Source organism: Hipposideros armiger, unplaced genomic scaffold, assembly GCF_001890085.2.
Source record: "Hipposideros armiger isolate ML-2016 unplaced genomic scaffold, ASM189008v1 scaffold_70, whole genome shotgun sequence".
Taxonomy (NCBI): Eukaryota; Metazoa; Chordata; class Mammalia; order Chiroptera; family Hipposideridae; genus Hipposideros; species Hipposideros armiger.
Window position 1 is genome coordinate 622367 of NW_017731420.1, and position 16040 is coordinate 638406.

At 39.6% G+C, this 16040-nt stretch overlaps 1 protein-coding gene across 1 annotated transcript in view; it reads left to right on the plus strand.

Annotated features, from left to right (window-relative positions):
• The window catches only part of LAPTM4B (lysosomal protein transmembrane 4 beta), a gene marked incomplete at its 5' end in the record, with an annotated part of 95499 nt that overhangs the window by 16709 nt on the left and 62750 nt on the right, over positions 1 to 16040 (plus strand). Inside the window, 1 exon segment of the mRNA XM_019642524.1 lies at positions 9221 to 9332. Coding sequence (XP_019498069.1) covers positions 9221 to 9332 — 112 coding nt within the window.

A 16040-nucleotide genomic window follows, 5' to 3' on the forward strand; every position in this document is an offset into this window, starting at 1 on the left:
CGACTCATGGCAGCCCAGCTCCAGGTTGAGCTGTTGTTCAGCATCTTAGCTGTGGAGGGCAGTGTCACTGGCCCTCATATGTGGGATCCGAACCTGGGCCCTCTGGCATCCCAAGCGAGTTCTTAACCATCGCGCCACTCGGCCAGCCCGCCCAGAATGTTTTTTTTTAAGACATACTTATTCATGCCCACCCCTACTCCCAAGTTTCCCAGAGGCCATTTGGACAACATTCCTCTATCTGGCCTCTGTTAGGGGACCATCCTTTGCCTCCTGTCCACTGTCCAGACATCTTTCTCATTTATCATCAGGACCTTGTATTCTTAGAGTATATAGAACGAAGATCAAAGTCCAGCCAAGCCCATTCAGAGATACTGCGATCGCTGCTGCTGAGGTGGCAAATCTGTTTCATTTTGCTTGCCAACTTCCCGTTGCTGTTGAGAGCAACTGTCTGGAACACTCCCTTGAAAAGAATTCTGAGACTGCTGCCAGGGGACTGATTGGCACAGTCGGCCAGGGCTTGTGAATGTAATGTGGTGACTTCCTGGGAGGGGCCTGGGTTACTGGAAGGAGTATGCACGGTATGTTGAATCACAGGACCAATGTTTGGGTCTGAGCTGAAAACCATATGTGCTTGATCAGGTTTTCTCTGAATTCTGAGAGTCATCTGTAAAATGGTGTAATAGGGGAGACAAAACTGCTTCAATAATATCAAATGGTATGTGTAGTAGTTTCTTGATTTACTTCATCACCCATGAGGAAGACATGCTAAAAGGATGGCACTGTGGGCCGCAAGTTCAGTCAGAAAGACCTCATTGAATTTGGGGTAAAAAAAATTTCTGTATGTTTTTTAAATCTGCCTGTTGAAATGGGGCTCTAATAAAGGTACAACTTCCATTTTACTGCTTAAACTTTTTCTCTCACAGTATGTATCCTAGAGACTGCCCTTTGATTTATAGCTTCCACAACTTAAAATATTGGCTGTAATTATAATCTAACTCAAAAGACTAGCAAGGGACTCATTTTTATGCTTCTCTTTCCTTGGACTTTGTCTTAACACTTAATTCTGTCACTTAGTCTGATACCCTCAAATTATTTGTGCTCTAAACAGAAGTCTGTCCTTTTTGGTGTTAAGTCAAGTCATTTCTCTGTGACGTTTATCAACTGCTACCCCCTTTTCTCCAGGTCACTAGAATATGAAATTCCTTTTCACCCTGAAGGAACACCCAGTTTTAATTGACTATCTTTCACACTAGACAATAGGCTACCTTGAGGGGTTTGCCATAATATATATGTGATGCTAGCATAGTGATGGGCACATATTTGTTGCCTACTTTTTAAATACTTGAATTAATGAATATTATAGAGTTTATTCTGTGTTTTACCTGGGTGTTAATATGTGTTTACCCCACTGGACTGCTAATCCTTTGGGGCAGGAACATGTCTTATTTATCTTTGTATAACCAGTTTCAAGCAGTGTTGAACACACAGTAGGTGAAATTGAGTCAATTTCTTAGGCAAATAGAATTTTATGATAAATCTAATTTTTAAACATTTACATAATTGTTTGACTTGAAATAGCAAGTATCAGATTTATTTCAATATCACAGCAGGCCCATATAGATGGGCTTATTTGAATAAAAAAGCACACATGGATCAGAATTCTAAAATTTTATTTAAAGAAATTTCATGTTAAAAGTTCAAACTTTCATTTCATTTTGATTTGCCCATTGAAGTTGGACCTAAGTGAAAGGCACTTCTTCCATTAATAGGTTTTAGAAAAAATTTCTAAATATTGGAGTATAAAAATTAACCAAGTAGCTGAGAACAGCATATGAGATTACTTTTAACCATTTTTACTGTGAATACTGCACACAGACAGAAAGTGCACAAAATATGAACAGCTCAGTTATTGTAAGCAAACACCCATATATCTACCACCCAAGCCTGACCGTCTGCCACCCAAACCTGTTAAAGGTTACCCTAGAGATTACAACATACATCCTTGACTTTTTTTTTTTTTTTTAAATTGGGTAACTGTTTTTTCCAGGACCCATCAGCTCCAAGTCAAGTTGTTGCCCTTCAATCTAGTTGTGGAGGGTGCAGCCCCAGATCCAAGTCCAGTCGCTGTTTTCAGTCTAGTTGTGTGTGTATGTAGGGCGCAGCGGGATTCCAACTGTCAACCTTGTTGTTCAGAGCTCCGGTCTAACCAACTGAGCCACCTGGCGCCCCCATCTTTGACTTTTTAAAATCTTACATTAATTGGTACTTTCATTCTCTTCCTGGACAATGCAAGGACCTAAGATCAGTTCAACTAGTTATCCACTCTTGATTTATATGCTATTATTGTGTATTTTGGTTCTATTTCTAAATGCACTCATAAGTCATTATTGTTATTATTATGTTATCAATATTCAGTTGCCAACATAATGATCATTTTTCTGCATTTCTTTGTACATCTTCAGCCTTCCATCTGGTATCATTTTCTTTTGCCCAAGGAACACCCTTTAATGCTTTCTTTACTGCTGAACTGCTTAGTGACAAATTCTTCAGTTATGTCTGAAAGTATTTTTGTTTCATTTTCATCCTTGAAGGGTTTTCTTTTTACTTGATATAAAATTGTAAGTAGGCATTTCCTCCCCAGCATTTTGGAGATATAACTCCATTGTCTTGCTTTTTTTGTTAGTAAAGCCAGCTGTCTGAATATTTTCTTCTGTCTTATCCAACTCAGTTTTCTTGCAGCTATCTCTAACAGGTTAACCCATCAAATTCTTGATTTGACTGTATTTTTTCATTCTAGAGTTTCTGTTTATTCTTTTCAAATCTGTCATGTCCTTTTTTAATTTTTAGTGTGTGTGTGTGTGTGTGTGTGAGAGAGAGAGATCCTAGTTTCCTGTCAAAATTCTTATTCTGTTTTTTCCTTATCTCCTGGAATATCGGAAACATAGTCACTTTAAGGGGCGTGCCCATTAACTTCAATAGCTAGAGCACCTATGGCCTGTTTCTGTTGTCTATTGTTTCTGCTGGTTCTTGTTCTTAGTGCCCTGTCTTCTGTTTCTTGTGTTATGGATATTGTATTTGAAAAATTGAAGAAATAATTTGAGACATAGGATGATATCTTTCTCCATTAAGGATTATAATAGCTTCTTACAGGGGTCTAGCATCTGGGGGTCCCCTTAATCCAATCTCAGAATTCAGATGATGCAAAGCTGGGCTGTGTCCCTATAAAGGCTTGTCTACTTCTGGTTCACCTTACTCCTGTGGTTCACCTTACCCCTTTAGGTTATTAATGGCAAAGTCCTGAGGAACTCTGCCCTCCACTACCGCCCAGGAAACCCTGAACTCCAGCTTTTCACACCCTGTCCCAGCAAGCCTATCTATCAGTGGTGCTGCTCAGGCTCTTAGCTCTCATCCATCTTTTCTGAAATCAACAAATGTCCCCAGGGATATTTCTGCCTTGTACTGGACCTTGGCCCAGTATTTCTTCACTTCCTTGTTAACTCTCTAATGCCTTCTCACAGACATTTGTTTACATTTTGTCCAGATTTTCTAGCTGTCCTCAGCGAAGTGATTGGCTTGTATTACCTAGCTCACCATTATTGGAAGTGGCAGATCCGTTAATTATTATTACTCCATTTTACTCTGACATTTCTCCCAATAAACCTATTTCCAAGTTTTGACTTGAATTGCCCAGCCATATTTGTTTGTTATTGGCCATCTTCTTACTGCTAATTGTTTCTTTTCAATCAGGTTTAATAATATTCTGTAACATATTTTATATTTTTTAAGCTTTAAGTAATTTTTCCTGACTTTAAATGCAGTTATATTCAGGATAGACACTCTGGAAAATACAAAAAGATATCAAGATAATTAAAGGTACAGTCATCTGCACACCTACCACCTAATTTAGAACATTGTGTGTTTTAGTGTTTTTAGTCTGTTCTTTATACATGTGAGTATATTACAAATATACATAATAAAATTAGAATCATGAACATTTTTAGACTGCAGTTTTCACTTAACATTATACCTTGAATGTTTTCTTGTCATTAATATTTTTTTAATGTGATTTTTAATGCTTACTTAGGATTCTGTTATTTGGTTGTAATATTATTTAGCCATTCTACTTTTATTTCAAGTTTTCATTATAGGTAAGTCTGCAACGATCATTTTTGGACACATCTTTCTGTGCCAGTTTCTGTTTATTGAGTCATTACTAGCTCAATTGTTTTGTGTGTTCTTAAGTTTCTTTTATTGAGGCTTTGAAAAACAGCTGGTAATTACGTTTTACGGTTTTAGTTGTTGAGACTTAAACTGCTCATTTAGGATCTGATATCTGACTTAAGGGTGAAGAGCACTTTGGATCTCAGAAGAAAATACAAGGGCCTAAACACCACTTAAATAATTGGATGGGAGTTGAATTTGTTTACATATGGAAGTAATCATTATCAAGAACAAGGAAAAAACATGTGACACCAAAGGAACGCTTTGTAAATAGAATACGAACAGTTTGTACACAACCTACCAAAACGGACAAAGAAAGTCCAAATGCAAGTGAGCATTAACTGAATGAGAAAATAACATGCCCTCTCTTTCTTTTCATTTAGATTAGCTGTGGTCATTACATAATCTTCTCCTGGCAAGTCTTACCATCTTCTTGGTTCTCATTTGTGGTGACATTTAATTCTTGGTCAGAATGGATGATTGGGTGATTTCCATTGTCTCTCTTTCGGGAAATACTTCTTATCCAGTGTTCTTGGGTCTTTGACTTGTATTTGACCTTTTCCCTGTGACCGTGTTTAGTTGTTGCCATAGCTAATTCTACCCTGCTCCACCTCTTTGCACAGACCTGGGTCCTCATGGATCACCCTGTCAACCCACTGAATTTAGATCATCTATGGTGTGCCAAATTCCCATCCAACAATTCAGATTTTACATAATAATGCAGAAAATGTGTGTCGACACATTCCTTCTATTATGAAATATTCACTCTGTGATTAAAAGAGCAAAATGGTGAGTCATTTGTAATGTATAATGACCTTACCATTCATCTTCGTTCTGTATATGCCTTCTTTCTCTGGACTATTTCACAAAGAACAAGGGCACCTGGAAGGGTACTCAGCCCTAGGTCTATGGCTTATGAGCACAGATAGTAGGGACATAGGGCTGGAGATATAGGAGCAGATGATAGTTATCAGAGCATCTAGGGCACAGCTAAGTATAGGAACCAGGACTCACTCTGGAGACGAACACACCAAACCAGTGGTCAGAACTCTGTTGTCAGGAATGATGTGACATGTTCAGAGACTGAGCAGGAGAGAGCTGGAATGCACATAAGACTAGATATCAGACTGTTAGAACTTGAGCAGGCAAACAAAAACAGAGGGCCCTGTTTGAGTATCAAAGGTTGAATACAAAGAAAGGATTAGAGGCCAGATGAATAAGATAAAAACAGGATTATTTGGACATTCTACAAGTACTTTTTCCTAGTCCTTCAAATGATCTTCCTTATTTCTGATAATGCTAAGGCTTGAGATCTGAGTCTTGTTTGCTTCCCTTTATCTTTGCATCTAGCTACTTTCTAAGTCTAATAATTCTGCCTCCATGTGGAAAGGCGTTGGGGTTCAAACCATGGCTCTTCAACACATAGGACCTAAGGTAAAGTCACTTGACCTGTCAAACTAACACGTAAGATCACGTGTTATCTTACAGGGTTGGCATGAGAATTGGAGATGAGTGAATGAAACCCTAATTAGCTTTCAGTGACACTATTGCAATAGTCTCCAGACTGGTTTCCTGCCTCCGTTTTAGCCTCCTGGCCTCTTCCAGCTTGAACTTCCTAATGACGTCGCTTTGATCATGTCATATCCCACCTCAAAAACCTTTTAGGCATCTTCATTAACTATTTGAAGAAAGCCCCAAATTACTATCCTGGCTTTGAGGGCCTTCCACTCTCTGGCTCCAGCCTGCATTTCTAGTTTCATTTCCTAACACTTCCCTCCGTGTATTATGTTCCAACCAAATTGAACTACTTGCTATTTTCAGTACAGGCCCCTGTCCCAGTGGCCTTAGTTGGACTTGAACTTGTTCTTTTTAATGCCTCTGAGGTTCTAAAACCTTCTCATCTTTCCAGCCCCTGTCTAAAGTTACCATCTTCATTGTACTTCCCAGTGACCCCATCTCAGCCTCAGGCTTCTGTAATGTCTTTTTCTGCACTTCATTGTTCTTTCTCTGAACTCTTGTTGTGTGTACTGCTTTATGCTTTGTGTTATTGGGTCCATGATTTACTTAATCTTATATTCTGAGTCCTGGAGAGTTCTTCCTAAGCATTTACCAAAGACCTGATCTACTGTAGGCAATTAGAAAATGTATTATGATAAGTAAGCCAGGCAAGGGGATAATAACGAGCTGATTAAGAGGTGACAGTTCTGTTGAAACTGAAAGGACAGAAAGCAGCTGCATAACACACTGGCTCAGAAGATCTGGAAACCAGGTAATTTTCTGATGCCAGCCAAGAGCTTTTATATAGTTCTTGTTCAGGTGTGAAGAGATAAGGGAACTAATCTGAATGGCTATTATATGCCACTTACCTTAATCAGATCACATTCTTCCTTTCCTTAATATTCTCCACTGGTGTCTGGTTACTTAGAATACAATCCGAACTCCACAGTTAGCCCTGTGAGATCCCTAAATCTGGGCCATATTTCTGTAACCAGACACACTCACTGCACCACGTCACCTTTTCTTCTCTTATCCTCCCTACTCAACCCTTCATGAAAGCACAGCCCATGAATCCCAAATGTATGTTTTTCCTTTTCAGCCTTAAAACTGACTCCATTACAGTAACAAGTACATTGCCTTTGTATGGTGCTTCACTTTTTCAAAATCTTCTGAGGTTATTTCATCTGATCTTATTTTAGCCATAATCTTTGGACTGCTTTTTCGAAAGATAAGAGAATGGAGGGAATAAAATGCCAAGAAAACTTGACAGTTTTTCAAAGAACATCTTGGCTAAATGTCATGTGCCAGTTGTAGGACTAGCTTGTACCTTCTGTTAAGCCTTACGTGTGTTCAAAAAAGTTTTCTTTAATTCAGTTTTGCTAATAACACCTTCTTTAAAATGTACCATGAAGTTTTTTGATCTTTGAAAAGAAACAAGAAATGGATAGTTCTAATAATCACTGTGGGGAGGGTGATTGGCCGATAGAAATAGGAGGGAGTTTACTTTTCACTTTATACCCTCTTGTACCTCAAAAATTTTAACCACATGCTTACAGTATCTATTTAAATTAGTTATAGATGCATGTCCTGGGAAATTGCTATCTATAGTCCCCAAAAAGCAGTCAGACCATAGTAGGAAATTTGGAAGATAGAGGAAGGAAAAAGTTATTCCAAATCTTAAACAATCCTAACCACTTGGCACGGCCATTTAAAAATGGATTCCCAAGTGGATATTTTGTAAAACAAATAACCTGACTATTTGAACCTCTTCTGTAAATAGGTATTTCCAAATATGATTTTTATAGTAGGCTATGCCTTTAGTTAGTAAAAGAATTTTTTCCATTTTTGAAGATTATTCATATTTTCTTTCCATTTTGACAAGAGTAAGACAGAGTTCTATCGTAAGTTTCTAAACCCAGAAAAAAGGAGGAATAACAATCCAGTCTCAGCCCATCATAGTTGGTACATGTGCATAGTATGCAGCAAAGGCAGTTAGGAAAAATAAAGGAAGTAGAAATACAGAAGTAAAATGGTCAGAATTTTGCAGTTGGTTGGATGGAGAGGATAAGGAAGGTGGAAAGCCCAAAGATAGTCAGGTTTCAAGGATGACAGGAGACTTGAAGAGATTAGGTTTTCAGGGGCCGGCCGAGTGGCTCATTGGTTAAGAGTTGGCTTGGGAGTGTGAGCTCTGAGCAGCAGGGCCACCAGTTTGGATCCCACATGGGCCGGTGATGCTGCGCCCTCTACAACTAAGATGGTAAACAACAGCTCAACCTGGAGCTGGGCTTTCCTGAGTGCCGGCGATGGCATAGGCTGCAGTGGGCTACCGTAAGCTACTGTGAGTGGCTGGCAGCCAATGTGAGCTGCCGTGAGCGGTCGTCCAATGGCCAGTGACCTATCTGCCTCAGCTGGGAAGAGCGCAGTGATCACAATGCCAACATGGACCAGTGAAGCGATGTCCTCCACTAGACTGAAGAACAAAAGGACAGCAACTTGTCTGTTCCCCTTCCCCAATTCCCCAACGCTGTTTCCTCCAATTCCCCAATAAAATCTTTAAAAAAAAAAAAAAAAAAGATTAGGTTTTGAAATTGAAATTTCTAGATTCAAATCTCATTTCCACAATTGATTAGCTGCCTGACCTTTGGCAATGTTCTTAACCCTTGAGCCTCAGTTTTCTCATCTAAAAATGGGGTAAGAAAAAAAAAATGGCAACGACAAAAAAAAAAATTAAAAAAAAATAAAAATGGGGTAAGTTATCACTTCATTAGACTATTGAAGGGCTTAAGACAGAGCGTCTGCATAAAGCACTTAGCATAGTGCCTGAGTGTTTTCTACTTTTAATTATTAATGGTGATGCTATTTTTTAAGATAGGGAACAGAAAAAGAGGAGCAAAGGTGGGAAATGTTAAGGAAGATGATTTCTGCTCAGACTATCTGAGTTTGAAGTCCCCAAAGGAAATATTCAGCAATTTCTAGAAGACAGAAATGTGGGCCTAGGACAGAAAGGGACTCGTGAGCTACTGCAGGAGTAAAGATGCTGGCTTTGCCACTAAGTAGTTTTCCATTCATTTTCCAACACTGTTTCCTAGATGGTCTCAAAGCTCTGATTGAACCTATGAAAAATGTTTTATCACCTACAAAAACTTGTGGTTGTTCATTAGAGTGTATGTGGCTAATGAGAGTTTCTGTGCTTTTTCACCCACTGATGTTAGGGCTGCTGCATGCATGTTTGTGACCGTTGTTCACTGCTCTAGGGTGCTGGCTTGAGGGGGCAGGTGAAATCCAACCATCATCTGGGCACCGATCCACATGCCCTTGGCGGCATCCGAGTGGGCTGGCAGTGTTTCAGCCTTGGGAATGTTTGCCTGCCCCCTGTAGGTGGAGCTTCGTGCTGAAAGTTAAGTCTCTGTGGAAGTTAAATTCCATGTGGTCAGTATAATTTTCTTCTATAAGGACTTTATGTTCGGTATGTTGCTTATTTTTTTTTTCTTTCTTATTGCAGATCATCAATGCTGTGGTACTGTTGATTCTATTGAGTGCCCTGGCTGACCCCGATCAGTATCACTTTCCAAGTTCTGAACTAGGAGGTGACTTTGAGTTCATGGATGATGCCAGTAAGTACATCAGTTAGCAATTGTAGATATTTTGGTATTTTCAAGGGCAGGGAAGCCGGCTGCCAGTCCTTCCTATTAAGTTACAAATATTGATTGGTAGGCCCATTTGAACTGATATTTAACTTTCTTTTCATTGTTGCAAATCAAATCAACAAATATTTATGTGCTGCCCGTGTTCTAAGAGCCTAAATAAGGTATTATTTATTTATTTATTTAAAGATTTTATTGGGGAATTGGAGAAGGGGAATAGTGTTGGGGAGTTGGGGAAGGGGAACAGCCAAGTTGTCCTTCAGTCGTAGTTGTGGAGGGCGCAGCTAGCTCAGCTCCAAGCCCTGTCGCCATCCGACCGCCATTGAGCAGCTCACAGCCGCTCAACTCAAGGTGCTGTGTTCAATCTTAGTTGCGGGTGGGTGTAGCCCACCATCCCATGCAGGAGTCAAACCCACAACCTTGTTAGGAGCACGGGCTCTCACCAGCTGAGCCATCCTGCCACCTGCTGGCAGCTCAGTTGCAGCTCAGATCAGTCGCAGCTCACTGACCCATGTGGGAATCGAACCAGCGACCCTGTTGCTCAGAGCTTGCACTCTTAACCAGCTGAGCCACTCAGCCGGCCCCTTAATTGTCTTTTTAATTTCTTACGTTAACGTGCCCAAATTATTGCTTTGTCATAGTGTTTTTATCCTGGTCTTTTGGGGAGGACAGAGAGTAAACGAAGGAAGGAGGATTAAAAGGATAATGCATATCTTATAGTGTCTTCTGTTGTGTTTTATTATTTACCTTTCTTCCAGGAGGTGATCATTCTGCATTCTAGAAACTATGTTGCTGGTTATTTGGTGGATTTGGGGCCTTTTTCTGATAAGTAGAAACATACACAGGGATGTGAATGTGGGGTAAACTGGGAGAAGGCTAGGCACCCAGCTCTAAGATCACAGGAACCTGAACATTTTCTAATTATAGTCACGCTGTGTCCATGCTAACTGAAAGGGGCAGTGCTGTGCATATTCCAAACAAAAGGTCATGCAAATTTATTTGTCATTGGCTTTGGAGAACTTTAAATACATTTTGGGGGAAAACTGTGGCTGGGGCAAAGTGAGTAAGGGGGGAGAGTGGCTCAAGATGCAGGTTGAGATAAAATGGAAGTTTTGTCGGCCTTAAACAAATGGACAGCCAGATACATCTCCAGCAAAATGGGTTTATTCCAGAACAACAAAGAATTGCAATTCAGGACATGGGGTCTAATGGAGAAACAAAAGAGGAATGCCTGTTGGAAGGGGCTGTTGTAAAGGAAGAGTCCCCTGGGAGAAACTAGAAGTTCAAAGTACAGTGAATTTTCATTGGCTCAGTTATGGCCATCTCCAATTGGCTGAGCTGGCACTGGGCAAGGAGCAATCTTTTCTTCCTTCTGCTGAGGTAATCAAGTAGTATCACTTCCTGTTGAAAATGCAAGGTATGTCTCTTCCTATTGGAGTCAGTAGTGTTTGTTGAGTGACAGGAGTGGGAGAGTTCCCCCTTCTAGCCTTCCGACTCCGTTTTAAATGAAGTGTCCGTTTATTAATTTTCACACTTCCAAAAGACTTGTGGATTTTATCCTCAGAGTGAGAAAAAGCTATTCAGTGGTTTTAAGTAATTTAGTGGCTATGAACTGATTTGTTTTAAGGACATCCCTTTTGTTGCTGAATGGATGAGGCATTTAGGCGACTGGATATGCGTGCACAGAGGCGGATAGACTGGTTTTGGGGACATTTCTCTGCAATACAGGCTACATCGGGGATGAGGCTGGGTTTTGGCGTTAGAACTTGCTGGTATGAGCAGTGACGGAAAAGGAGGAATCAATAGGTGATTCCTATTTTCCAGCTTGCGTGAACTACCTGCCTCTTTATTGGGGAGAGAGACCTGAGAGAGAAAACTCGATTTTGATTTAAGTGCCTTAGCTTAGCATAGTTGTTAGGAATACAGGCTCTGATGCCAGAAGACCTTAGTTTGAATCCGACCTGCTATGTAGTAAATGTGTTAACATTGGGCTAGTTACTTTGTGTGCCTTAGTTTCCCCCTCTGAAAGATAGGGATGAGCATAGTATCTGCCCCATGGGATTGTTGTGATGATTACATAAGTTAGTACATGAAAAATGCTTAGAATGGGGTCTGGCCCATAATAAGTGCTCAATATATTTTGCTGTCTTACTAGCTGTTCTTATTTAGATATGTTATAGTTGAAATGTGGAGAGATTTAAAAAGGTAGTTGTATAGTGAATTTGTAACCCAGAAGGCTAGGCTGAGGTAAATTTGAGGACATCAACCTAAAATTGGTATTTATGTTAGGAAAATAGTAAAGAGAAAAGAGAAGGGGGCCCAGGATTGAGCCTCAAAGAAGCCCCAACATTAGAGAGAGCTCAGGTGGAGGAACCTGAGAACAACTGGTAGTGAAATAAAGGGAAAACCAGGAAACACTTTATATCCACCATTGCTTCCTAATATGTTCTGAGAAGTTAGGGTCTTATGTTGTCTTGGGGTTGGGGACCTTGTCAGACCTGTCAGACCAAGACCTGACTTCTGCTATTACATTGCTCATTCTCTGTATTCTGAATAACCCTGTTACTCTTACGAATTCTTCTAGAAAGGATAATGAGTTCCATTAATATTAAATTAACATTTCTTCGCCTTCTTCCCCAGAGTTAGAAGACTATCTAAGCTATAAATACAATGTTTGATTGACACTTAAAAATACATTGTCTTTCACTGTTTCCAGCAGCAGAATTCCTTTTCTAAGGTAATTGAGGTTAGAAAAAGAAGTTTTAAGTGATGCAGCAATGATTCTATAGGAATCAAATAGTAATACTGCATGCCTTGTTCTAATTGCCAGAGATTAAGCTGGGTAATGACTATCTGACTCGATAGGCTTAATTTAGCCTCAAAGGCCTTGCTGGTGTTTAAGACTTTAAAATAGTCAATGTTTTGTAATGTCCTGGGTATTAATTACAGTGAATTTGAGGTTTCTCTCATATTTCATATATTTGAAAGGAATGAATGGATAGTTAGTAATTTTTAGGACTGTCTATGATCATTTAAATCACATGTTAAAAAGGTACAGAAGAGTGGATATTCACTTGAGTAAATCATTTTTTAAACTTTCTTTCTCTTAATTTTTTTCACGTTTTGATCTTGTTTTAGTTAGTTTGTAGGTCAAAAGTTATGTCTGACAAGACTTTCTAATATTTAACTCACATGTGGATAGAATTAAATAGTCTTTGAAATGGGCACAATTGCTTTAAATTATGCTTGAAAATTATGGAATATAGCAATTTTAAGTTGATATCTTTTTGGAATGGTGGTACCCAGAGTAGGAATGTGTCTCACTTTTCCATGTGATCTTTTCCTAAAATGATCTGGTAGAGAAAGCCAAATTCCTATTATCTACATCAAAATGGGGCATATAGGAGAATCTACTGTGATAAAGAAAGAAAATATAAGGATTTCCAGGCCTTTAACATTTGTATTTTTATCTATTTTTATATAATACGAAACTATTAGTAATAATACATATTTATAAACAAATATATATTTTTTTAATTTTATTTTTTTCTAGCTGAGCCATCCTGCTACCTGTTGGCAGCTCAGCAGCTGCTCAGCTCGGGCTAGACTTGAACCGCAGTTGCTCAGAGCTCAAACTCTTGAGCGAGCTCTTAACCAACTGAGCCACTCGGCTGGCCCTAAACAAGTATATTTTTATGTTATAGAAAATTGACTGTATAGTCATGTGTCACTCAGTGATGGGGATATGTTCTGAGAAGTGTGTTGTTAGGTGATTTTTTCATTGTGCAAACATCATAGCGTGCACCTACACAAACCTACATGGTATAGTCTGCTATACACCTAGGCTGTATGGTATAGCCTATTGCTCCTAGGCTACAAGCCTGTACAGCATGTTGTACTAAATACTGTAGGCAACTGTAGTACAATGTAAGTATTTGTGTATATAAACATAGAAAAGGTACAGTAAAAATACAGTATAAAAGATAAAAAATGATACACATATATAGGGCACTTACCATGCAGGGAATTTGTAGGCCTGGAAATTTCCCTGGATGAGTCAGTGAGTGGGTGGTGAGTGAATGTGAAAGCCTAGGACTTTACTATCCACTACTGTAGACTTTATAACACTGTACTGTGACGCTACACTAAATTATAGGCAACATAAGATTAAATCAAGCAGAAGAGATAATCGTATAATCAAGAGATGCAGTAAATAAGATGAGGCTGCTGCTGCCACAGCATGCTGTTTTACAGCAAACTTTGTTGTAAGTAGAAAGAGTATGATAAAAGGTATAGTATAGAAAATACGTAAACCAGTAACATAGTCATTTATTTATTATCATTATCAAGTATTACATATTTTTCATAATTATATGTCTAGACTTTTATATGACTGGCAGCACAATAGGTTTGTTTACACCAGCATCACTACAAATGTGAATAATGTGTTGCACTGCCACATTATGATGGCTACGACGTTACTAGGTGATGGGAATTTTTCAGCTCCATTAAAATCTTATGGGACCACCATCGACAATGTGGTCCCTCATTGACTGAACCGTCGTTTGTGGAGCATGACAGTACTGTGACTTCCCAACTGTCACAAAATGGGAGGAAACTAAGGACACAACCACATGCAGTATTAGATCCTGGAATAGGTTCTGGAACAGAAAAAGGAGGAAACAGGTGAAATTCAAAGACCTGTAGTTTAATTAATAGTATTATATAAATGTTAATTTTCTGGTTTTGATACTTACACTATGGTTAGATAAATTGTTACTATTAAGGAAGGAGGATGAAGGCTATATTTGAACTCCACTGTTTTTTGCAACTTTCCTGTACACCTAAAATGATTTCAAAATAAAAAGTTAAGGAAAACAGTTGTTTATTGATTTAGAAGGATAATGTCTGAAAAGCGTGTATGTATGACATATTACTCATGGCTTACTTTGAGTAGAAGTAATTCTATTTTATTTGTAAGATTTTAATGGATTGGCAGTGAATTGTAAAAGGAAGTACCAGTACTATGCATAATACCAAACAGCAGATTATCCAAATTAATTTCTGATTAATTTTGTGTATTTGTCTTTCTAGACAAACTTATTTTTATTTTATTCACTGGGTAGACACACCTGGCCTGAGAAAGGAAATGGCTATAACAATCATTAAGAATTAATGGGTACCGGGCCGGCCGAGTGGCGCAATGGTTAAGAACTGGCTTGGGATGCCAGAGGACCTCGGTTCGGATCCCACATATGAGGGCCAGTGACACTGCCCTCCACAGCTAAGATGCTGAACAACAGCTTGACCTGGAGCTGGGCTGCCGTGAGTCGCAGGCGACGGCGTAGGCTGCAGCCCCTGTGGCAGTGGGTTGCCATGGGCTACCATATGTAGCCAGCAGCCAGCGTGAGCGGCCGTCCAGAAGCCGGCGACTGATCTGCCTCTCCCGGAAGAGCGCAATGATGATGCCAACTTGGGCCAGTGAAGCGACGTCCTCCACAACTAGACTGAAGAACAAAACGACAGCAACTTGTCTGTTCCCCTTCCCCCAATTTCCCAGCACTGTTCCCATCCCCCCCATTTCCCCAATTTAAAAAAAAAACGAATTAATGGGTACCCATATATGGTCTCCTGATTCAGGAAAAGATACCACTGCATTTATTGGAGAAAAGATGGTCTTTTCAATAAATGGTTCTGAGTGAAATCAATAAGAGAAAAAAACATACTTCAAAGAGATATCCATATGACCAGTAAGCAGATGAAAATATTCTCCGCATTATTAGTTATAAGGGAAATGCAAATTACAAGCCCAGTAGTGAATCATTGCCCCCCTCCAAAATGGCCAACATTAACAGAACTGACAATAATCCCTGGATGTGGTACAACTAGAATTCTCAAACTGCTGTTGGGAGTGTAAGTCATATTATCACTTTGGGAAAACGAAGGCTAAGTAAACATCTACCCTATGACCCAGAAATTTGACTCCTAGATATGTACCCTATAGAAATGAATGCTTGTGCCCATCATAATGTTACGGGAGTGATGTTTTTCCTCCAATCTTGTCTTCTTGAAGGAAATAATTCAATCAAGAGGAAGAATTAAGCGAGTTGCAGAAAAGAAAGGTTTATTAGTAAGAAAGTGCACTCCAAAACATGGAGCGGGCTGACCTGGGACAGGGAATCAGCCTCTCCTTACATTGTGTGTTACTATTTTCATGGGTAGAATTGTCTCCCTCTCTACCTCTTCAGTATCTCTTGGACTCCCTTCTTGCTCCCAAGGTTGTCTGAGCTCATTAAAATGGCCCTGAGAAGCTGCATGTACCTTCTGATAAGCAGGATGTCCCGTCCCCCCCTCCACCCTCCAGCATTTTTCCTTCTTGCTTTAGGGGCAGGTGTGAGCCCGCTATCCTGCTGAGCTAGTTGCTTTGTGCCCACCTTTGTTAATGATATCCTACTGGTGACCTAAGTAGGAGCAGCTGCAAGGGGCCTCCTAACTGGGGCTGGTTCCCTCCTTGGCCTGCTCATTTCTACCTGTCTACCTACCCTATATCAAAATAAGCCATTAATGAAAATGGTCATAGTAGCTTTATAATAGCCAAAAGTTGGAAACAGTCCAGATTTTCACCAGTGGCAGAATGGACAGAAATGGAGTGATCATAGATGAAACATTATAGGCAAA